Genomic DNA, 23,963 nt, shown 5'->3' with positions numbered 1-23,963 from the left:
GGCGGCGCGTGGTCTTTCGGTAGACGATGCACTCGCTTATAGCACTCTCCATCTCTGGCGTACTACTGGTTTATTTTGGTAATAACGCAGCACATACGATTGCTGTTTCGTAGTTAATAAATTAGCACAAAGGATGTTTTACGAGCTATTAAGATATTCTGGATGATAGCGGACGCATGAAAAATGACGAGTTCTTTGTTTCTCAGCCCTTCGATAGTCTTACGATCGAAAAGAATCAAACGCGAGTATAAAAATGAAAGCAAAGGATGGCGAAACGAATAATGTTGAACATTCCAACTATGATAATATCCAATCTGGATATTTCCAATCTTGGCATTTTGATATTTCATGAAAATTCATGGTAAACAATCCTCTTCTATTTACATAACGATCAATTACCAAATATCACCATCGACCAAGAAATGAATTTCTTCGATAAATGACTACTTTCTACGTTCCGAAAAAAGCAAACAAAAAGAACATTAAAATATTATATCTAGAGGAAGCAACGATTGTATACTTTCGAAAATATTCTAGCGCAAATTCTAACTTAGAATGGCAAACTGTCGATGTCTCTCTGCCTCCAAACTGTTCTTGCGAATCGCTCTCTATAAACCGGCTGCCAACGCGAACCCTCGCGCGTTTATTTCCTGAAGAGGGAAAGGAAAACGACGTCGAATCCTTATTATTGCCGAGTGAATATGAAATCCAACGCGATCTGGGCCGATGCACCCTTTCGTAACACAATGCGCGGACGTCCACCGGGCCTTGCACACCCATGAAGTATCCTCCTTCATTCGTTGTTCTTTATTTTCATGACGAACAATGCTAGAAACGATCGAGAACGATTTTGAGAATGATTTTGCATATGGGTGTATGGCAAGTAGCCGTGTAGATGAAATTTGTCTAAGTCGTCTAAGGAACGAACAATTTCTTTCAAACAACAGCCGATGCTGGATTTGTAAAATTGACAAAATTTAACAAATTATGGGTTTGAATTATTAGCATTCGAAGATTTAGTAGATTATGAATCTGAAACTATATTTATTTATTTTTTCTTTTTTATAGAATATCGCTAATTTTTTGATAATAGATACGTATCATATTACAAATTCATCGTCGATTATTATTCTTAAGCAGCGACGACAAATCCTGCGCGAGAAGGATAAAGAAGCATTTGCGATTATATTTCGCTCGTCGAGTGCAAACATCGTGTACGAGGGTGGAAATGGTCGCGACGACAACGATCAAGGGGTTAACTCGAGCCATTAGTACTTGTCCAGAAGGGACAAGTGTTAAATTTCCCACTGTTTGTTCCAACAACTTTGCTGAGTCGATGAGTTATGACATTTCTAATGTGTCTACGTATTCAACCGAGCCACAACCCTTCCCTTAGGGCGATACTTCCGAAAAAAATGTTGCAAAAAATACACAAAAACTACAGAACCCCGAGTATACGGTTGACATCTGGATACATTTCTCAACGAAGATGCCGATCGATAAAAGCAATCGGTAAGTATCAGTAAAATGAGCCCAAGGTAATAGCATACAAAATAAGTAACATATTTAACACACGTACATACTATTGATTCAATCTTCACAGTTCGTTTTTCGTGTCACTTCGATTTTTATGCTCATTACTGGCATCTATACATTCTGTTCTAATCACTGTTTTCAACTTAATTGTTATTGCAGTATCGTATAAATAACACGTCGTTCTATCAAACATATTAGTTTGTATATTATTAATTGTTACTATTACTATCGTTTTGAGTTGGTAGTATAATTCTCGCACCCTATTTTCTTCGTTAGCTTTACATTAAAAAATAAAAAACTTCATATTATTGTCGGTTTAAGACTAAAATATTCCAAAAATAGTGGATTTTGTGATTTCCGCGAAACTTGACTGTAAAGGTGAATTATTTCCTACGATACGTGTGTCGTAATTGTCGAATGAAATGAAACTACATATCATCCCTTAACAAGAAAATATTACTACGATTAACGAAAAACTGTATCATCCTTTCTCTTAATACTAATCAATACTAATACACTCATTAGCGCCGATAAAAATTATCAAAGAAAGGAAACATTGTATACTGTCGCATAAACGACGAATAAAATTCGCACAACAAAAGGGAGGGAAAGAATCTTCTCTAAAATGAAATGTCGCGCAGAAGATCGAGCGGAACGACAAACTGTAGCCCATCGAGCGAGTTCACGGTTATATCTCGCGATGAATGCGCCTGTGGGGAGGTTCCGCGAGTCCCGTTCAGACGAAACGGTCGCGTTTGAATCCTTTGACAACGGGGTAAGCATAATTCCGCTCCATCCACCGCACGAATTTTCCTCCAAGAGCCGGCAGCTCAAGTTCGTCGAAGGGTGGTTTCTATAATTGCGAGGGTTGCCCATCGTGCTCCCTTAACGAGGGATAAAAGTCTTTCTCGCGGCAGTGTTTCGCCTCTTTTCTCCCCGCGAACGTGCGTAGACCCTGTCTTTCACGCGCCAGTCGAACGCTGGAAACTGACGGCTTAATTGCGCCAAAAGGGTGGACTCGCATAATTAATCGCCAGCAGGAATAAAGGACCGCGCCCCGTTTCGAACTTTCGGGGTGCTTTTCCATCGATTCGTTCGAAAGGAGCTGCTGCAAGCGTTCGTTGGACATTTACATTACGATTTACTCTATCGTTTGTTATATATAAAGTACGATCGTTGGAAGAGTTGCTAAGAGCTTAGGATTGATTAGATCGATTGTCAAAGTAATTAGGCAAAGTTTATTTATGAAGTGATGAATAAAGAGTAAGATGTAAGTAAATGTTACGTAGAATCTGTGAGGTGTCGCGTGTGAGACCAGAAAGCTCTCGAAACTAGAAGGCAGAAGATAATAAACGTGTAATGTTCGACACGATTTATCGCTTAGTTCAAGTTTCTTTTCAGTTTTCAACAACGAAGCATATGTGGAATATCATAATATATAAATATGGAATACAAGTGTTTCAAGTAATAACTCGAACAATGTAATATAAATATCGTCAAAATATTAATGAAAGTATTGTTAATATATTCTTAATATACATTCTATGTTTTCATATTAATTATGTACTTGGAAATAGTTTGATTCGTGGTATTTTTAACGTAGATTAACGCGGATTATGGTAATACATAGGCTGAGACTAGGTGTTCCAAAGTAGAGTTTCCATCTTTCTTAAGACGCTCTTCTATACTACAATTTTGTTGCATTTCATCTTTCCATCGTATCAAGAAATCACTAAGACGTCCACGGTATACTTTCAAGTATCGCTCGTCCACAGAAGATAAAACAAAGGTACTGTACATATGCAAACAGCTACAATATTCTTCAACCAGTTAACGATTAACAAAGACATTTTCAATGAGAAAAATCTCTTCGTCGCACGAAATCTCACAAAGAAAGATGAAAATTACAGAAACAAGATTACAAACAAAATATATAAATTTCACTTTCTACCTGCAGCTTCCACCACGATTGGATATCACGTTTTTGGTTTTTGTATCGCGTAACGAGCTACACATTTGCGTCTTCGAAACGTTGGAGCGAGAGCGCAGCTCGACCGCCTCTCGAAAAACCAAAAGCGTGCCAAAACGTGTAAACGAATGAATTGATTTATTCGAAAGGAAGAGATATTTTCGACGTTCTTCACGGTAACGATCATCTAAGTAGACTATTCTGTTGTTTGCTACGGTCGAGTGGAAATGGCGCATTCTCGCGACCATCAAAAACGGAAACCGCGAGACAGCGATCCGCGAAACGGCGACACCGACGCGGTTACGGGGAGGGGGAGGTTCCTAAACCGTCGTTCCCCTCTTAAAATTAATCCGCGAGGGTTGCAAATAGCCTCTTTGACGAGCGGCCAATTCTCTCGCGCGAATCGCGTGGATGCCACTCCCTGCGTACTTTCGCCTATTCTAACGAGGAGAAGACGGAGAAGAGGAAACGAGAAGAAAGAAACGCAGACGGACAAGACCAGACCAGTGGTATAGAAACGAATTTTACACGCCCGAACAATCTTTCTCTTCCTTTGAGCAATTTTTTCCCGCGTCTATTTTCGTACAGCGAGAGTGCGTCTAGATGTGTTTAGGTGTGTTTGAAACGACACAGATAACGTTAAACATTTATAGAAAAATGTCAGAAACGTAGTGTAGACAGATTAATCGATTCTTCGGTAGATTATTTCAGAGATCTATTTTAGTATGGTAAAGCGTGTAGAAATAACGTTAATCGTTTACGTTTATGGAAAAACCTAACAAACGTAGTGCGATAGATTATTAATTGATGCTTTATGCGCGTCTATCAGCGGAGGAATAAAACGATAGATGTAGACAGGATTATTACTAACCACTTAGGGGATTTCGTAAACAATTATTTGAAACGTTACGTTCCTTGTAAAAAGTTTCAGCGCTGGATATTGTTGCGAGACGTCTTTGTAACAATTGCGTTCCATGCATCGCGTCTGACCCCATTCAAAAAGCATTCGCCTCGATCTTATCCTCCCGTTAACTAGAGTTCGATTCGACCGAGAAAAGTTATGTAACAAAAGCGAATTTAAACAAAGTAAAGGTTAGAACAAGTTGGCCAAAGTTTGATCATCGTAAGAGACTATCAACTTGTAATAAAGATACACGAAATTGTAACGCGTATACTGTAGGAGTAACTACTTTTTAAGGAAGCATCAAATCTTTCGAGTCGTCTCGTGTTATCAGGAATCCATAGAAACCCTATTCGATGTTCCTAAGACAAGTAACAAAAGTATCAAATTCGTTTTCATTCGTTTCTTCTCATTTCACAAAATCCGCATTCGATATAAGATTTATGAAACGTGGTAGATACCATTTTTCTCCTATCGTAACAAGAAGGAAGCTCGTCAAAATCTACCAAGAAAGCCCACCCTTCCCTCTCGATATTCCTAAAATAAGTAGCAAATAATACATCAAACTCATTTTTGCCGGATTACGAAACAGCAAATTCTTACCTTGCTACGTCTCTCTTCCATAATACAAATCGATATCTGATCGATAAAAATGCTAGTCAACGCGTTATTTAGCCAAAAGTCTCTTCCCACTAAAATGCCGCTAAAAATAAAAAGCGATAATAAAAATAATTATTTTCTTCAAGACGACTTCAGCCCAAAGGAGAAGGAAAATTCATCGACTGCCTGTTTCGGACAAAATCGAGATACAAACGATATGATGAACGAAAACCTGATCCTATACCAGTGTCTGGTGGAGGATAAGACGAGGAAACTGGCTTCGATGCCACGAGAGCGACACCGAACACGGGGCCCCCGATGAGAGTAGCCGCAGTTCGCGCCCCGTGGCACGAGAGGAACCTTTTCCAATTGACGTCATAGACGCACTCTTTTGCCCTTTTTTACCTCCCCCTTTCGTCCTCGCTGGCCCCACCGACGTCGGTGCAACGGGTTAAGAATACAGCGTGGCGGGATTACTTTCGTCCCGTGTGTTGCAACGTTCTGCACTGGGAATAGCCGGTGGCCAGGGCTGAATTAACAGCCCGCTATCGAGACTATATATCCGTGTTTTGTGCTCCTCCTCGAATTCTACGCTCTCAAAATTCCACTGCCTCCCTGGCCAACCCCGGCTTTCCGCGCGCTTTCATCTCTCTTTTGCCATTTTTATTTCCCAACTTTTCGACCGGTTTCCCGTTCGATGCTATTTTTCACTCGACCTGCTCCACGCCGCGAGGATCTACGACCCTTTTTCACGAGGTCTATCGCGTCTTTTTCTCTGCCACATCGTCTAAACTTTTCGTTTATTTCTGTTCCTCGACGAAATTCTTCTGTGTTCCTCTTAATTCGCCATCCTTTTACAGCCGCGTTAATCACTGCAACGCGTTACTGGCGATGATTCGTCGTCAGTCAGATATCACCGATTACGTGTTACAACTTCGTGAGAAACATTGCTTCCTTTCTATTATAAGTATCTCGGTAGTTCCACAGTTCTAAATTTCAGTCTTATAAGATATCTTTCGTAGAGCAAGGTTTAATATTAAAGTATAATCTAGCGGCAGAAAGTTGTGGCAAAGGTGTATGGGAGAAGGTTAGTCCATGTTAGTTCTCGTGTTTCGCATACCACCTAACGTTCGAATAAAAATTCCCAGTGTTTCACGCAACCGATTAATCGAATTCGTCGCTCATTCGGATTCCCAGTCTCTTGTATATAACAATTTCTATATTTCTCACTTTTGCGTTGCTTCATTATCGCCTATTTGTATTTGCAAGAATTAAAATTCGCCTATCTAAAATAGGATCGTTTTTAACAATCCTTAACTTCGCAACTGTGCAAATTTCTGATCGAAAGATTATGAATCACCACGGTATATAGCTAATATCGCGATAAAATAACTGTTGAACGCGGTATCGGAGGATGTTAAAACAGTGGCGTGGAGGAAGACACGCAGCAGACGGAAGTGGCAGACGGCTGCGAGGACGATGGCCCATACGAACACGGAAATACGTGGTGATGGCATATGCATAGTTGAAGCACGCGACCAGTACACACGTGTCTCTATGTAAAATACTGGCTCACGTGTGCAGCTATCTCAACACGGTAGATATTTCTGGGTGCGAGATACCACAGTTCCTTATACCGATGTATCCGTCTTTTCACATTATCGTACGCTCTCTGCTCGGGTTCGTGCGTGAACACGCACGAATTAACACGCATAATGAATATATTATATATTAACACGTGGAACATACACCCTTGACATTAAACGGTAGAATATTTAATGAAAGATCTTGGACATTTAGACCTGTTGGACATTTTTTTGCTAACGGTAACAAATTTTGTGATGAAACGATTAAACTTCACAAACACGTGGTACAATATATCGGCTTGTGCGAAACGTTTCTGTCGTTTTATAAGGAAATAATAGACGCACAATGTTTCTTGTTTTAAATTAGTTTATTGAATTATGCACGAACGTAATAATAGAAATATACGAAATAGATCATACTTAATTCAATAAAATAATATAAAACAGAAATTGTTGTACATCTATTATCACCTTACGAAACAAAAGAAACTTTTCGGACAACCTAATAACAGTACGATACATGTGAGTATAATGTGGATAACTTGTGCGAAACGTTTGGAAAATTGGAATAAAATTTTCTTTTTATATATATAGGTATTATTCTATTCGATTGCATTTTAATCAGATTTTGTTAAACGGCGTTATTTTCTCGGGGAGAAGAAAACCTGTGAAACTTGGTTTCTATCGCAGAGATTTTCGCTTAAAGTTCCTTTGATTTGATATTTGTTGCGAGAGTAATTCTATTCAGGGAGATTTAAGAGGATGTGTTTGACGGTAATTTGACAATTGCAGATGTCGCACACTGATGAGTTAGATTTTGGGATTAGATATGCGTGTGTGAGTCTGGCGTGTCCAATTCTAAGTCTGTTTGATACAATCTGATGTCGATGACCGACGTTTCTGGTAACTGGGTCTTGGTTAAAAATTCAACGTTGATTTCGAACACATACGAGGCTGCGGAGTTTTTCCATACGTTACGGTTTCACGGCAAGTTGCTAGATTTTTGTAGATTACAATTACGTAGTCAATTTAGAAATTTGAAATTGTACGCGTTCTTTGCATGTTCATTTCCTCAAAAACACATGTTCCCTGTCGATTAATAGCAAACTTCCTTTACATGCAATATGTGTTGGAGAAATCATGGCGAGCTTAACGTTGCACGCAGGAAAGTAAAAGCTAACCGACTAGATCAGCACAATTCTTTCGAAATTCAAAGATACATCGATTCTTACGATTATTTTTCAGACATCGAACTGTAACAATCGCAGACTTAATAAGCGCGATTTAAAGAAATTTTTTCGCAGCCATGAAAATGTCCACGAAATTTCTCACTCGTTTGCCGAGACAACAGCCAGAAAGTGATTCGATATCTGGTAACACGAAACTAATCAGTGACCCGCGAATTACGCCAACACTTGATGGTTTCGATGTTCTGTCCAGTAGCCGGAAGTGGCGCTAAATTAATCCGGTGCCAGTAAATAAATAAGACTAGCAGCGGCTCGTGAATGGTTCAAGTCGAACCCGCAATCGTACAGCCTGGAACCGTTTTATTTCTGGTTACTCGCGTGTGTGTAGATTCGTCTGTTTCGTTTCTCGTTCAGTCGAAGTGACGCTCGATCGGAATCATCCGTCAATAAACTACATCCGTGCTCGTGCCATCGCGAAATACAGCTCGTTTCGACTGTCTGTTCGAGAAAAAGGTCACGCTTCTCGGCTGTGTAGGGCGTGGAATATATGATCGTTCGTTTTACGAGCAGAACGTCTCGTTTATCGCGGTTTATCCATACGAATTTGGTTGTTGTCGCAGGTTTATATCATTCGGTTGGCATCCACACCTGCTTGTATTTCTACGTTTTTTTCTTCCATGACTGTCGATAAAAATAAATTTAACGACGAAACGCGTGGTTATCGTGGCTGTTGTATCGTAGCGTAGAAATTAAGGTTCTTTAAGCATCACGATGGTGGAAAAATTTGCTTAATTCTTGCTCTTTTACTTTCCTTTTGGAAAAATCGTGGTTATTTTCGAAACATAGTCTTTTCTTACGATTAACAAGGTTCTGTATGCTCGCGATCGAATCTAATCTGTAAATCGTCATATAGTTTCAATTTCGAGAAGCGAACAATGCGTGTGCATCGATTCAACGCGATAATTCATTGCTTAACGCGATGCAATTTTGCAAACGATTAATTGTCATCCTTCGAAATTACACAGAATCTAAATCCCCCGAAAATATTTCAGCTAATTTGTTCGCGTGTTTTCCATGACTCGGTTAAAGAGTCTCCAGATTTCTATCGATTCCACGCATTACTGAATTCCTATTTGCGTTACACGTGAAATAAAACAAATTTCACGATTTCCAAGTACGTAAATTGATCGACCGTCTCCTGAAACCTTAAATTTCTCAGGCATCTCACCCAACAAATCGCACGTGTTTTCTGCGATCCACCGACAGTTTCCAAATTTCCATCGATTTTACAAAGTGCCACGAACCTCTACCTGACAATGTCTCTCGAGTCACAAAACGGCTGACAAAGGTCGTCGCTCAAGCGACTCTTGCGCAACGAAATCTGTTTCTCTATTTTTTCCCTGGCAACCTGGCTTTAAACCGCGCACAACTGTTTCGCAGATTTTCTTTTTCCCCGGTTGCACAGAAGGACGGTAAATACACGAGCTTTAAAGGCGATTCATTGTGCGACGCTTCGGCCTGAGATCAGCTGGGCCAAGACGCGTGGGAGGATCCCTCTCGCAGCTTAGATTTATAGATCGTCTTTCTCTACCCAAGAGATGTTGGCGAAACGAAAACATCGCCGTGGATCTGGGAAACTCGATGATCGAGCGGGACAACGCTCGAGATTGTGCAAGCCACGCGAATCTCGTAACGAAAACGTCATCGGCCACCAGACGATTCCGATTAGCCGGAAACGACGAGCTCCTCGAGACGCTTCATGGCGTTGATACGGTTGATGGAGTTTTCACGAAATTGAAGGAGCACGGATTTTTATGTGTTTTTATACCTTTACGAACATTACTAATTAACGAATGGGATTCAGGTAGAAATTTGTTTCATCTGTTCATGTGTGTTATAATAAATATTTTGGATATTTTAAGTATTATGTGGATTTATAATGTGAAACATTTAAAAATCCGCGGTCTAGAAAACAGAATTTTATTGACGTTTGATTGATGATGAACGGAGGTCTGAAGAAATTGTATTCGAAAGGATGCGTAGACCGAGAATTGTTATGCATTTATGGAAAATTTGCAGAATTTACAAAATTTCTCAGAATGCTCAAAATACGATCCAAAGCATGATGATTTTTGCTTCTATATAGTCTTGATAGGTAAACCAATTTTTTATTCGTTGTATATCGAAAATAAGAAACGAAAGCTATGAAATACGAACGAGTCTACTCATAACTGGACTGCAGGATTTGATATATTTATGGAAAATTTTAAGGTACAAAAATACACACAGTGAACGTAATATGTACATAGGAATTAGATTAGTCATTATAATATTCAGCGCGTAAAACAATTTCGTTTCTTCACTCGTATGTATTTAAAAAAATAAAAAGTTGCATAAATATCCGCGGTATTATTTAAGATAAAATATGGAGATCGCAGAAAGAACACGACGAGTCTATTTGCATTGATTTTCTAACTTGAACGCTACTTGTTGGTTGGACGACAGTATATGCATAATTTAATTTTCTAAATGGATAAACTAAGTTACCTCTGACACGAAAACGTATGCAGTTCTCATCGATCACGAATCTCGAACGAACTTCTTACTTTGTTTCCTCGACTTTACGGTCCACCCAGTAACTGTAAAACTTCTTTTCGCAGTTAATAACCAAGTTTTCTGAAACTCCTGTGTGCATTTAATTTCCCTCGCCAAGTTTTCGAACTCTTGCGTAACTGCGCGCTCCAAGAAATATGAAAAATTTGCTATTACGTGATTCCTTCGTTAACGATTGCATAAATAACAAAAAGAAAGTTTGCACATTTGCATGAAATCAGACGAACCTCGGACGATCGACATATTCTAAATGCAATTCAAAACACTATACCGTAAGAATGGAAAACATAAAATTACGCGATTAACATTCCCTTCTAAAAGAAACATAGTAAGCACGTAATTTAGCCAGTGAAATTTCTATTCATCTTTCTCGAACGTATTTCTAGCAACAAGTTACGTGCGATATTAAAAACTCTACAAAAACTGAAAACCAAGTTCTAATTCAAATTGACCAGACGTCTATCCATTTACGTGTTTCCATTAATTAATCTCCAACATAAAATATCCAACACGTTATTTCTATTACATAATTGTCTTACCGCTATGATACGATAGGAAAATGGTTTATTATAGAAACACGAGTGCGATGAAATGAAAATGACGAGCTTGACAAAACTCTTCAAAATTCTCGGAAACGGTAATGTCAACCGAATCCGGCAATGTTGCAATTTAAAATTCTCATCCGACGTCGAGGTTTTCCTAAAAATAGGAAATGTCCTAGAAGCCAAGACATCTGAACGAGAAGTGTATTACCGCGGAAGGTTAAAAAGAGTCTTCCATTACTTGTTGCTTATCTATAAATAATCCAGTGGCGGCAAAATTACTCGGTGCGCAACACATTCGCCCCGCCGTCGGTTTTCCCGCACAAGTCGGAATTAAATTTCCAGATTCATTAGCCCCTGTGGCGTGTCTCGTGACGCACGAGACGGTTCTCTTTTCTCCCTGTCTTTCCTCGGCTCGCCCCGTTGCTCCCTTTCTCTCCTCTTGCCACTTCAAAATGGCCACACGCAACCGGCATAGCGTCTTCTGGTATAAATACATATGAGAACTGGGTCGCTGCCCTGAACCCCAGTCGCTGCATCGTCTACGAGTTTTCCTCCGTCGTTCCCCGGAAGTTTTACCTTTGACCTCGTACACGTCGCTACGTTTCCGCTCGTAATTAATCAATCGCCATTCGCGAACGTAATATCGATTACGTTAACAAGACGACTGACACTCTTTTCAAATTGCTGCCAATTTCCTCGTTTCCTTCATTCGTCCATTTTCCTGCTTTCGTTCTGAAACTTTCGAATTAGTTAAAAGTTTTTAAACGATACACGAGTTCGCTATGATACTCGGATTTTCATATCTCGATCTCGTTTTGATTTTAGAAAAAGGAAGAGAATTTCCGATGCTTCCAGAGGATGTTTATTTAGCGTAAAATCGAAACCAGCCATCGCGTAGATACCATCGATAACAATTTTCCTATATTTTAATCCGAACTGAGGATATCCTTTAACGTTGCAACGATACAATTGCAAATCGAAAATAACGATAAGAACGCGACAGGGTTAAGAAGAAGATTAGAGGATTAAGAAATTTGAATCGCCTGTTTTTTTTTTCGAAAAATTCGCGCACAGCTTGAGAACTGCTTCTGCGTTCCCAGAAACTTCTAACGAAACTTCGAACAAGTTGAGACTGAGCAAGAGGAGAATGGGCACTTGTATTTTCTTTAAAACAGATACAAGAATCTCGTAGAAAAGTTTCGGTTTTCTCGGGAAGCTACACGCGTACAGATGCAAAAAGTGGATTTTATCGTTCGGTGCTTTTTTTTTATTTATTTATTTACATCTTACAATTTGTCCAGTAGGACAAAAAGTGGATGATGCGAGGAAAGAGAAACGTCACTCGTATCTTTTCGAAAAATCGCTAGATTTTCCTGCGGATCCACTGTGCTTCGAAAGATGCAACGAGAAAGAACGATCACTCGTGCCGAAAACTAAACGAAACTAAAAAGTGGAAACTACGATCGCCCGTACCTTGCGCAAAAATGTTCTCGGAGATTCAGAAAACCAATTCTGAGAGTTTAAAGTTTCTGAGAATAAATCCACCAAGAAGAAACCCACGAAGCCACGAACAAAGAATCGTACGGAATAGACAAACTTTTCTCAGAAATTCATCCTATCCAATTGCATAAAAACTGCAAAGAATCCAGAAAAGATTGAAAAGCCATCGTTTGGGCTATTCCGATAGTTAAATCGACCGGTTCTATCAGTTTTGGTCGCGTGACGTCTATTAGATTAATATAACAGCGGCGCGTTGGCTACCACAGAAGGATTTCTTGGACCTGGAGAGTCGCGGTTTTACGGCTCCGAATCCCGAGAGCCGTGTGTCTGCCATATGACAATAACATCTGTGGCCCACGCCAAGCTATACCTTGGGGTACCTGTGTTTCAAGCCACTACCTCGCATAGCATCTTGCAAGCCAGAACCATCGTACGAAATGAAATCGAAAGGTGTTGCCGGTTTGCTGGTACCGATGGACGCGCGGCAAGAAACGCAGCTGGCAAAATATTTGTACGGAAGGGAAACGTCTCGTCCGCCGATCCTCGATTAATTAACAGAGCCGGTGATCTGTTTGTACGGATGATTCGCGTGAAAACAGGGAATTTTGTGCGGTGTTGGACGAAATTGCCAACTTCTTTAGAGAGGCGATACTATTTTAATAAATTGTCAGAGTGTTAATTAAGTATATAATACAGTTGCAGTACTCTTTCTCTGTAAAAGTATTTATACGGGATATTTTTAGGCTAAGTGCAAAATATTGTATAAAAATTGAGAGACATAAAGAATGAGAAATTTCTTAAATAAATCAACGATCATGACTAGTAATCATCTATACGTACACCTGCGTTCTACATAAACGATATACAATTTAATGATATGTGATTATTTAATTGCGGCTATTTATGCAATTTTATCGTAGGTAGAGGTTCGTTTCAGCTGCTGGATATTTTAAAGAGACATTGCCATTCTTTGGATATTTTATATTGTGTAATGGAACATCGAATTTCTCACGAATGCGTAAATATCCGTAGACTATATAGGGTGTGCATCTAATTGTTCATTTTATATGTAGAGTATGGGTAGATATATTGTTGTGTATATGTTCGTACTTCATATTTTACTTTTAAATATGAGATATTATTTGGTTAATGAATTCGCTGATTCCCATATGCTGTTATTTGTAATATGTCCAGCTGCTGTGTGCATTATAGCAAGAAAAAGTTTTTTATTTGATCGTAACGTGTTCTCGTTGTTTTCCTATTTCATTATTAAGATAATTGGACAACGATACGATGCTTTGTTGATTTTTCAACGCATACTGAAATCATTCACCGAATGCGATGAAAATATCTGGATAACTCATTTTCCACGAATACTCGTCATAAATAATGAAAGCTTAATCGTTTAGTTATCAAATTAAAGAAAACACAACTAAGAATTACATTAGTCGCAACTTAAAGAATTTAATTAAAAAGTTATGACAAATGTAATTAATATACTAAAACAGATTATATATCAGTAACATATTAACAAAGAATTAATTCAAAGTACATATAAGAAGACTAAATGAAAGAATTAAAAGTAATTGCTTTATCTTTTTTATTAATTTAATTAAATAATTCTTTCCGAAACCAATTACTATACTCTTCGTATTACTCATACCGTTGTTAATATTTTTAAATAAAGAATTTAAATTTTCCAATAGTACAAAATAATATACTTTCATCATTACCGACGAGGTAAATTGCGAATGTACATACTTCGAAGCAGATGTCGCCTACCTACAGCCTATTCGGATGATCGGTCGATAAAAAAGGAAAATATATTAGCTAATCTGGGATTTAAGAATTAATTGTGTATTTTGTTAAATTATCAAAGGATCTGATCAATTATAATAATATCTAAACTATCTATTTTCTTCCACATATTTCTTCTCGTATATCACTTCGGCTATTAAACTATGCCAATAGTAATTAAACACTCAATCAAGTATTTACATATATTTATATTATTACGCAACTGAGCTTCTACACTGAGCTGATATAATTACCACTATGTATAGTAACATCTCATTAAAAAAGTACGACACCTAAAAACTACAAAAGTCATTCATGTTCTACGGTTATAAACAAACTCTGTTGGCTGTTGGTGTTGGTCTTCAAACGACTCCATATCTATGGAAAATTACATAAAGAATTCCGATAATTCATCGGCAATTCGACCGATTTTAACAATGGAAAAAAACAAATGCATTGTTGATATCCTGAATGTACGTGCAGTCATAAAATTCATAAACCGATATGATTGGCGAGAAAGTATCGAACTGGCCGATCAGCTGAATTTAAAAAAGAACGCTATGGCGATAACGATCGTTTTGCGCACATTCAACCACTGCGGCAGTTAAATCGACAATCGATGACGAGCAAACGGTATCATCGAAACGAGGAAAAGAAATATCGGAAAATGAAAGCATGACGATGGAAAACATCGAGATGTCACGTAACGCGGTGTCACGATAAAGCCGAGAGACGATTCCGCGATCACCGTTACATCGATGTGACCATTGACATAACCTCAAACGCCAGCGTGTGATCGTCGGAATTAATCGAGAAAAAGCTGGCGTTGTCTCGGCGAGAACTCGACCTGGTCGAGAAGGTTCTCGCTGCAAACGACGCAATGCCACGGAAAAAGTCAACGAAACTTGCGCAGGAGCTGGCAGCAAAGTCAAGAGCCCTCGCAGTTGACACATGTCAAGCGTTCAGTGCGATTCGAAAAAACGTCGGGAGGGCCGACAACACACGATTACAAACACGGATGTGAAATCGAGGGACTCACCGCTGTGCCCGGTGTTGCTCGACGACTGGCCCATTATTCTCACGCCGACGGTGATGCCAAGCACGAGACAAAGCACTCGGTGATCGCGGCGGGCTCACGTGAAAAACCGGATGCATGAGTGCGCGAAAGACCGACACATTTTTCGAAAAATACTATCACATCGTGTACCCGCAGTGTCGCTACGACAGAGACGGACGGCCGCTTCGGAGCAACGAGGTGATTGGCCCGCGATCATCTGCGCATGCGCGACCCGCGCTATTTTGAATCCATCCCCTGTTATCTCGCCGCGTTCTTCCGTGCACGGCCTCTCTCACCGAGTATTTCCCAACGAGACCGTCTGCCGAATAACACTCCTACTAACCAGCACGCCGTATTTAATTAATAAGGTAATACGAAGAATGTTATTAATGTCGAATAATCGTGTAGCCTTTGTAAATTTCTAAGTTATTGATCATAGACACGAAGACCATATTTTTGTTGACTTTTTAGCTACGAAGAAATATTTTAACGTGACACGACATTTAAAGATAAGTGATAAAACCACAGTGTTTTACAAGAATGGATTATCGTTTTATTCAACAACTATTTGACTTAATTGGTATTAGACTGTGTGTGTGTATATATATATATATATATATAAATCGTGTCATTAATATCTTTTAAAAATCCAATAGCATCTAAAAGCATGTATCTCGTTCGAAAATCAAATCAAAAGATGTTTCAATATGAAATTTATCGATAGCAAATTGAATTTCAAAATTGTTCATAGAAAATGTGATTTATCATGATTTTCACTTGTGGTCTTCGTATCTCTCTTTAGAAACCTCTGTATTTATATAGTATGTATCAGGGGAAATACCACTGTGCTTTAGAGAATACTATAAATATATGTGGATGACAAATTGTATACTAAATACTATTCGTATAATTTGTAGTTGATAACGAAATATATATATGTTTAAAGTTGCGTTAAAACAACGTGGGGAACTTTTTTTACCATAGATATAATATATCTAATTAGTAATTGTTGCATTTAAGATGACTTGGAAAGTGTATTAGAATAATAAAATTTCCCCTGAGACACCTTGTTATATAGTCACCTAACATCAGTGTGCATGAATTAGTGAATAGTCCAGCGATACTACGAACAAGATACCCTTTTCTATTATTTACATATTACACCTTTACGAAATGAACTATATTTTCTCTTCATACACCATTATTATAATTTCGCAGAATAAATAAACCTTGATCTCAAAATGGAATTTCTTTCTTGATTAAACATATATATTTATTATATAGTCTACGTTTATTATAATTATTCCATTATCCAGTGTACTATCTCTTACTTTCATTGATACACATTTCGATGCTATTCAATTCTGATTCAATTCTAAAATTCAAAATCCATTCTATATCATAATCCTCTAATTAATATAATTTCCCACGCTACATATTACGCGTAAGTATACATTACCGATTACTATTTGCACACCTGAACGAACCAGTAACCATCCCCATACCGTATGATCACCAACAGCAACACCCATCACCCATCACCCAGTACCCACTGCTAAACGCCAAAATCCCACAACGACTCACTTTCCACCACACTGCACGTGTGAACCAATACAGGACCAGTAAACGAAACATCCGCGCGACTGTGCGCACCTGTAAGTCGCAACTGCGCCCACAATTCGCGTGCGGCAATCTCCCGTTTCGTCGTTTAGTCGGAAAACAGTATCACGCAATTACAAACTGTTCCAGCCTATGAAGTTCCCTACTGCGTACCAGCTAGGTCAGTTCAATCGCCAAAGCGACTCGACGAAAGAAGAACGAACGCTTTAAAACTGGTGTTTGCGACGTTTTCTTTTTTTTTTTTTTTTTACGAGCGTTACAACGAGGAAAGTCATCACGAGAGATCATCGATCGGGATACGAATCCCTACGAGAAAGGTTGGAAATCGACGGCGAGGAAATCATCACCTTGGTAACCAACGGCAAAACATAAGTGCGGGTCGTTGGAAACGTGATACGTGGATTCGAGGAACGTAGCAAGGCGAATATCTCTTCTCTATATGGATTTTTCGGTCCGATTCGATTCACGTCTAGGAAGACGTTGATCTCTCGTAGTCGACATCGGTTTTTTTTCTTCTGTCTGACATGACAGTTCTGGAGGAACTCGACTCGTGGCCTCGGGCATTCAGCAGCTGACGGCAACCAGGCGATCGTACATCCGGGGAGAAGCGTTCAACGCTTGGACAAAGATGGATACTGGCCTCTCCTGGATCCTCGCTTTTGCCTTGATCGCGCTCCTCGTATCGGAAGGTCAGTCCTTTTTATCAACAGAGTAGAATAATCTTTAGATGTCTCAAATAACATTAGCGCGATATTTGTAGATATCTAGGTAGCATTGGTACACTCCTTGACTTACGTATCTTACAGCTTTTGACATTAGAAGTAGCAAATCCTTTACGATAACAGGTTTTAGATATCTCAGAGAATATTAAAGTGGCGTTCATAGATAGTTAAGTAGCATCGGTAGATTCCTTGGTTTTGTCGCTTTTAACACTAGAAATATCAAGAATAACAAGTTTTACAGTTCTTGTTTTTGCAATTCTTAAAACCACACTGATACTCTTGGTAACATTTATCTGGTATTCGTTACAGGCGTTGATTAACAATTCTAGTGCTAACTTCTTGTCTTGTAACATCGAGTCACATCGAGTGACAAGGATTACCAGGCTGATTCAATAAAGACATGTTGTACCCATCGTGTATTGAATGAAAATTTTAGCTTCAATTCCTCAGTAACGATTAATAGCTAGTAAAATTATATATGTAATGTTCCGCATTCTAATTATATGTGTAATTTTGCGCATTGTTTAGCGCGTTGTTATAGCAGTGAATACACGTAAGACACTTAATTAGTTTCTAAACAAATTGTAAGTATAGAATTAGAAATTTATTTGTTGGAAAGGAACGAATTGTTTTATATTAATTTATGTAGAGTTGTGTATTAGGTTTAGGATAATAGAGTGATAAGAAACTAAAAGGTTGGATGAAAAAATGGGCGAGATAAAGTTGGTGTTCTTCGTTATATCTCAAGATGAATAATCAAGGTGCAAAAATCGGTTCTCTTACGGTTACGGTTCTCCTACTTTTAAAATATGTATGAGAAATTAAAAGAGACGAAGGTTAAAGGTAGAAGACCAATGCGCCTGGATGTAAAGTGAAATAACCAAAATCTCAAAACATGGGAGTTCCTGAAGAAGGGAAACCCAACAAACGCTTCATGATTTTTCAGAAATTCTAAAATGACGATTAATGACGAAATAAAATTATTATATAAGACTCTTACAAGTCCGTCGTTTGTAAATTTCTCAATTTCATTATGCAGATAATTACATGATTACCGTTTTACTTCTCAATGAACAAATGACTTGCGTCTATAATTTGATTCATCGCAAACAAATGATATAAATAATTCCAAGATAAATTTTAATAACCAATTGTGAAATTTGAAAATAAATTGCCCAATTGAACAGCTCAACTACTAGATATATGTATACTTCAGCGAATCATCTAATATTTTTAGAATTAATAATAGTTTTCTATTTTATTTCGACTTTGACGCATTAGGCTGGGCCATCGATTGTTTCAAGTGCGTGTCGATCGACGGCGACAACAAGCCCTGTGACGATCCGTTTCACAACAACGGGAGTCTGGCCTTCCTGGAGTCGCCATGCTTAGGAGGTCGCAAAGGGCGCGATGGTCTTTTCCCCGCGACTGCGTGCATCAAAATAGCGGGAATATATGGTAAAACTTTCCTCTTTTTGTAATCACGAGTGGCCCTTAACCCCTTTCAGCGCTGTCTGTTCAACGAATACACTGTGCCTGCGGGTACAGTACTGTCTGTTCACGGAGGTTTCACCAGCGGAAAAGTTAATATATCGCTCGAAACAATCACCAAATTTATTCTGAATAATCTCGTGAAATTTCCCTATGTATGTTTCCAGATTAAAACGTTTGAAAAATGTTAAAGAAGAACCGTACCTCGGTGGAGATAATTGTAAAAAATATATCGTTAAAGAAAATTAGTAGATTTATTTTAAATAATTACAGAAAAATAATACAGATTATGTTTGCAGATTGCGGCCTTTCGAAAATAATAGAAAACAATTAGCTTCGTGTAGGTAATCTTTAAATCTTGATTCGAATAGAAATTAAATTTACGTTAGAGTAATTTTGAAATAATTAAAAATTATAATTTTGGTGGTTGTGTCACCACCGTTATAATTATTTGCTGGCTTCGTTGGAAACTACTGTAATGTTACATTGAAACACAGACATCGATATTTTTTCGCAATTCATACAAATAATTTTCATTAAAAACACGAGGTGAAAATAATTCGTATCTAAAATTGTGTCTGCATAAAGTTCCGAATTTTCTCCAACATCGAAGCGAGAAAACATACCACGCGAACCTCAACTGCGACAAAACTTTCAACTTTTATATTTCCTCGAGTTTACGGCGGGGCAACAGCAGGGGAACAGATGAAAACTATGTTTGTAATTAACGTGTGATCAATTAGACGAATCCGGGGTCTCTTTGACGGTGAGAAGCTGCGCGCTGGACAGCGGAACTCTGACGACCGATTCCGAAATCATAAGAATGTCACATTGCGGAGGGTTCTATTTCGACGACAAGTAAGTGAGATCGTGGAGAAACATAATTTGACTTCGTTTTTTTTTTCACTCCGCGCTAATTGCAAGAGTTACCATGTCTGAAATTGACCCCTATTATAATTGCTACGACCTCTGACACGATTGCGGATGAGAAAAAAAAAAATAAAAACTAGGTGATTACGACTGTATACGTTAATTTTAATCAATACGTACTTTGCTTCACGGAACGCGTTCGATAAAACAAATTGCATTTATACGTTGCAATTATTTATACTGACATAGTTTTTTCTCGATATTCCAAAGAAATTCCAATCAAATTTTTCTTTTTAACGTTGCCATGGTAACTCTCGATATTTCTTCTTCTTTCTCTGGCAGTGAATTTTAGTCGCTTCTAAATCAGTTTGCCAAAATGCACGAAAATAAAAACATTTGCATCAGCAATGTTACTTAGATGATTAATACGACACGTGTTGATCGATAGCAATTAAAATATTAGGATGTTTAAGACAAGTTTATTTAAGTTGACTATAGTTGTTTAATTATATCTGCAGCAATAAGGAGACAGCTCTAATATTTGAATTATATTTGAATATTGAATTATATTATTATTCTATATTAGTAGAATATTAAAAAGTGATTCGATTTTGGATTGGCTCCTGTCGATTTATTTAAATTACCAGGAAGTAGAGCTGTCTCCTTTAATTGCTATAATACATAAACTATATATTATTGGTGGAAGTCGATAATAAAACCATACATGTGATAAAATAATATGCAAAATACTAATCGTAGATTATAATTTCCTAGATACGTTCGTGGATGCGTGCAGTCTTGCAACGATGCGGATGCCTGCAATGGATCCACACGGCGAGCAGTTGCGCTCGTGCTTTTAACTTTATCGATTTTCCTTGGACTAATTTGACGAGGATGGTCAGCGTAAAATTCGCGTTAATTAAAATATAGATAATTATTGTATATATCAAACGAAAAACGATCACCTCTATATATAACGGACCAGTTCGAATGTAAATCAGTAACCTGACCAATTTAGCTGTGGACCAAAGACGTAAGAAAACGAAAATGATAACTCGTAAATGATACAACGAAAGCTTTTTGGCTATCGTTCGTAAATTATTGCATTTATCCAATATATCAAACGAAAGTTATTATAATCAAAAAAAAAAAAAAAATTAAAGGTCCAAACAAATACATATGTATGCGTTTCTTATGACGCTATAATTACGAACGAAAAGTATACAGAATCACTATTTGATACTATTTGATAGTCTGCAGAATAAAAATAGCAACAACTGCCATTTTACGTAAACGTAACCGTTATTGTTTTATTAATATTCATGCGTAGAATATGTAATTTATGATCTAGCGATTGCTTGGAATTATAGTCGAACGTATATTCGTGAGATTATCGTTATTGCAGACTGTGTAGAAACACAATAAAACAGATTTTTAGTTATAAATCTGCGTATGATTTCTAATGTATCAAATCCCAAATTCGCCCGTATCTAGCTCTAAGTAAATGTAATTGCAAACATAACAAATGCTAATGTCACAGCTATAAGCTCGTGGTAAGAATGATTACATTTCTTTCTCCTTTTATGGCCACGAAAAAAAAAAACAAATTACTCACTATTTTCGTGTCAGAGATACTTCATGAAACTCGCAAAAACTTTCAAGAGAGACGTTATAGTATATAAATCGAAGATTAAATGGTTAAATCACAACTATAATATAAATACGCTATTCAAACCCTAAACGTAAATGTATCTTATGAAACGAAAAATACAAGACGACAGCCAAGATGTTCAAAAAAGATGATCATCTTTTTCGCTCCGTACTTCACATTTTCTCTTCGCAGTTCGAACAAAACCAAGTTCACAGCATGTGAATTTACAATAAATCATAAAGGTTCCTTCCAATTAAGAAGATACAAGAAGAAAAACAAAAGACATGAGAAGAATTGTTCTCTGAATCTATCCGAAATCGAACGTACGAAAGTTGAACTATTCGCGATGAGTACATGGAGCATGAAATTCGTTTGGACGTGAATCGCGACGGAGAAATCGAACGGTTCTGATAGAAGCTATGTAAACGAGACAAGATCCCGGGAACAATCTCAAACATGAAAAATCGTATGTCGAACGCGTCGCAAGAATTCGTCGAGTTCTTCTCGCGCGTCGCCTGCTGGATATGGGAGACCATCGAAAAGTTATTCGACATCATTCTCGATTTCTTGGCGAGGATAATCGAGCTGATACTAGCGGTGATGAACCTGATTTTTCAGGTGATCTGTTTCCTAAGGGATCTCTGTATCGAGGCCATGCAAACATTCGCCAACGTCTTTCGAGGGATCGTTAACGTCGTTAGCAATATCAGCTGCGAAGAGGTCGAGGATTTCGTCTCTGCTTGCATCGTTGTTCTGCTTTGGATCGTCGCATTTAAACTCGTGCGGAATTTGTTGCAAGTAGGAATCTTACATATTCGTGGAATTCTTTTCGTTTATCATATTATCACTGATAACACGTTTCTTAAATTCATTTTGAAGAAGGTTTAACATTGCCACGATCGCCGAATTTTTATGTTTCAATATCGCACTCGTTTGAACAAAGAAAATGGTTCCTTTAACGTCTTAAGAACAAGTGGACGATCACGTACATTAATTGCCTAGAAATTTTTTTACAAAAACAACATTAGGTAAAGAAAGCAGGAAGATTTTTTGTTAGATGTTTTTCTGGATAAAATGTACGCAATGTCAACAATTTTTCTACGCGAACAGGTCAAGTAATTTGCTTTGATTTTTAGAAGGAAGAAATACAACGGGGCTTTAGAACGTTAAGCGCGTTTGACGAAATACCGAGATACGTTTGTTCCGGTGTATAATGGAAGACTGTGGCACAAAAACCAGGTAATCACAACATTTACGAATTTTAATCGTAGTTTCAGTTATCCTATGTAAAATTGAAAATTCACTGTATGATCTCCAAAGTCTTAATATTATCTGGTTTTTGACCTGACAGTTTCATTACTTGTCATACGGCACTTAAAATCATTGAAACATTTAATAATAACTCTTTAAATATTTCAAAACTTTAATTACAATTATATTAAATCACGCGAAATAAAGAATCAAAGTATCGTTGTATCAAATACACGATATTTCCTTCGTGATAGAACGAAATATTTGGTTCAAGCATTCAAATTATTCAAATAGAAGATTCCCTAACTATTTTGAGCGCCATATACTTACGATTATAATTAATATTCACATACCTGTCGGCGATGCATTGTCTTCTTTATATCTTCCATATCTATTAAATAGCCTCCTTTCCATTTCCACTGCCATTTGCTTCTTTCCGAACTTTCGTTCTGAATACGTATCATTAAAAAGTTTACACGTTCACACATCCACACGTCCACACACACGCGCGTAATTAATATACTAACCGATAATCTCGACAAATCAAAAGTTCGAGGGACGATCCATTCCGTACAACGGAATCTCCTACACTAATCAAAACTATTGTTGATTCACACGATAGTTCCAATGTCATACGTATCTCCCAGAACTCTCGAATAGCTGCGTTTCTTAAACCACGACACACGAGTTTGAACATAAACGACAATAATAAAGTAGAGAGGCTCGAGCTAGGAGTTTGTCCGGCGCAGAGGAGGACAGGGAAAAGGATAAACCGACGTAACGGCAAGCGACCTCGAACTGATCCTAAACAGGAATTCAATGATTAGAAAATAGAAGGTAAAGATTTAAAGAGGAAGAAAAATTAAATATATTAGGTTTAATGTAAAGAGACCATGCATTAAAAATGTAGTATTTTTTTATGTCAGGAGTATTGAAAAATATAAAAACTAATTTAATGTTAAGAAATGAAATTGTTAATAATCCTTTTGTCTCACAGATTTAAAAGAGAGATGATCACGCATCTAATACGCGCAATGTATAAAATCTGTACCAAGAAAATTGTAGAA

The 23,963-nt window shown here is 37.9% G+C and overlaps 3 protein-coding genes across 3 annotated transcripts in view; 2 read left to right on the top strand and 1 right to left on the bottom strand.

Annotated features, from left to right (window-relative positions):
* The window catches only part of LOC117205549 (protein neuralized), a 115,610-nt gene extending 99,972 nt beyond the window's left edge, over positions 1 to 15,638 (bottom strand). The window contains exon 1 of the mRNA XM_033444073.1: positions 15,274 to 15,638. Within this exon, the coding sequence (XP_033299964.1) occupies positions 15,274 to 15,307 (34 nt within the window). The 5' untranslated portion in view covers positions 15,308 to 15,638. The remainder of the gene's footprint in view (positions 1 to 15,273) is intronic.
* A 1,511-nt stretch (positions 15,639 to 17,149) lies between these two features.
* LOC117205550 lies at positions 17,150 to 21,439 on the top strand. Its single transcript, XM_033444074.1, has 4 exons — positions 17,150 to 17,600; positions 18,915 to 19,091; positions 19,868 to 19,982; positions 20,769 to 21,439. Exons 1-4 carry the CDS (start codon positions 17,540 to 17,542, stop codon positions 20,881 to 20,883), a joined length of 468 nt encoding a protein of 155 aa, XP_033299965.1. The 5' UTR covers positions 17,150 to 17,539; the 3' UTR covers positions 20,884 to 21,439.
* Positions 21,440 to 21,924: 485 nt separating this feature from the next.
* Positions 21,925 to 23,958, top strand: LOC117205800. Its single transcript, XM_033444543.1, has 2 exons — positions 21,925 to 22,443; positions 23,544 to 23,958. Exons 1-2 carry the CDS (start codon positions 22,102 to 22,104, stop codon positions 23,721 to 23,723), a joined length of 522 nt encoding a protein of 173 aa, XP_033300434.1. The 5' UTR covers positions 21,925 to 22,101; the 3' UTR covers positions 23,724 to 23,958.
* The last annotated feature ends 5 nt before the right edge of the window (positions 23,959 to 23,963 follow it).

The sequence above is a fragment of the Bombus bifarius genome, unplaced genomic scaffold, assembly GCF_011952205.1.
Source record: "Bombus bifarius isolate JDL3187 unplaced genomic scaffold, Bbif_JDL3187 scf7180000007992, whole genome shotgun sequence".
Taxonomy (NCBI): Eukaryota; Metazoa; Arthropoda; class Insecta; order Hymenoptera; family Apidae; genus Bombus; species Bombus bifarius.
Note: the sequence above shows the minus strand (reverse complement) of the source record. Positions and strands in the feature narration are given on the sequence as shown.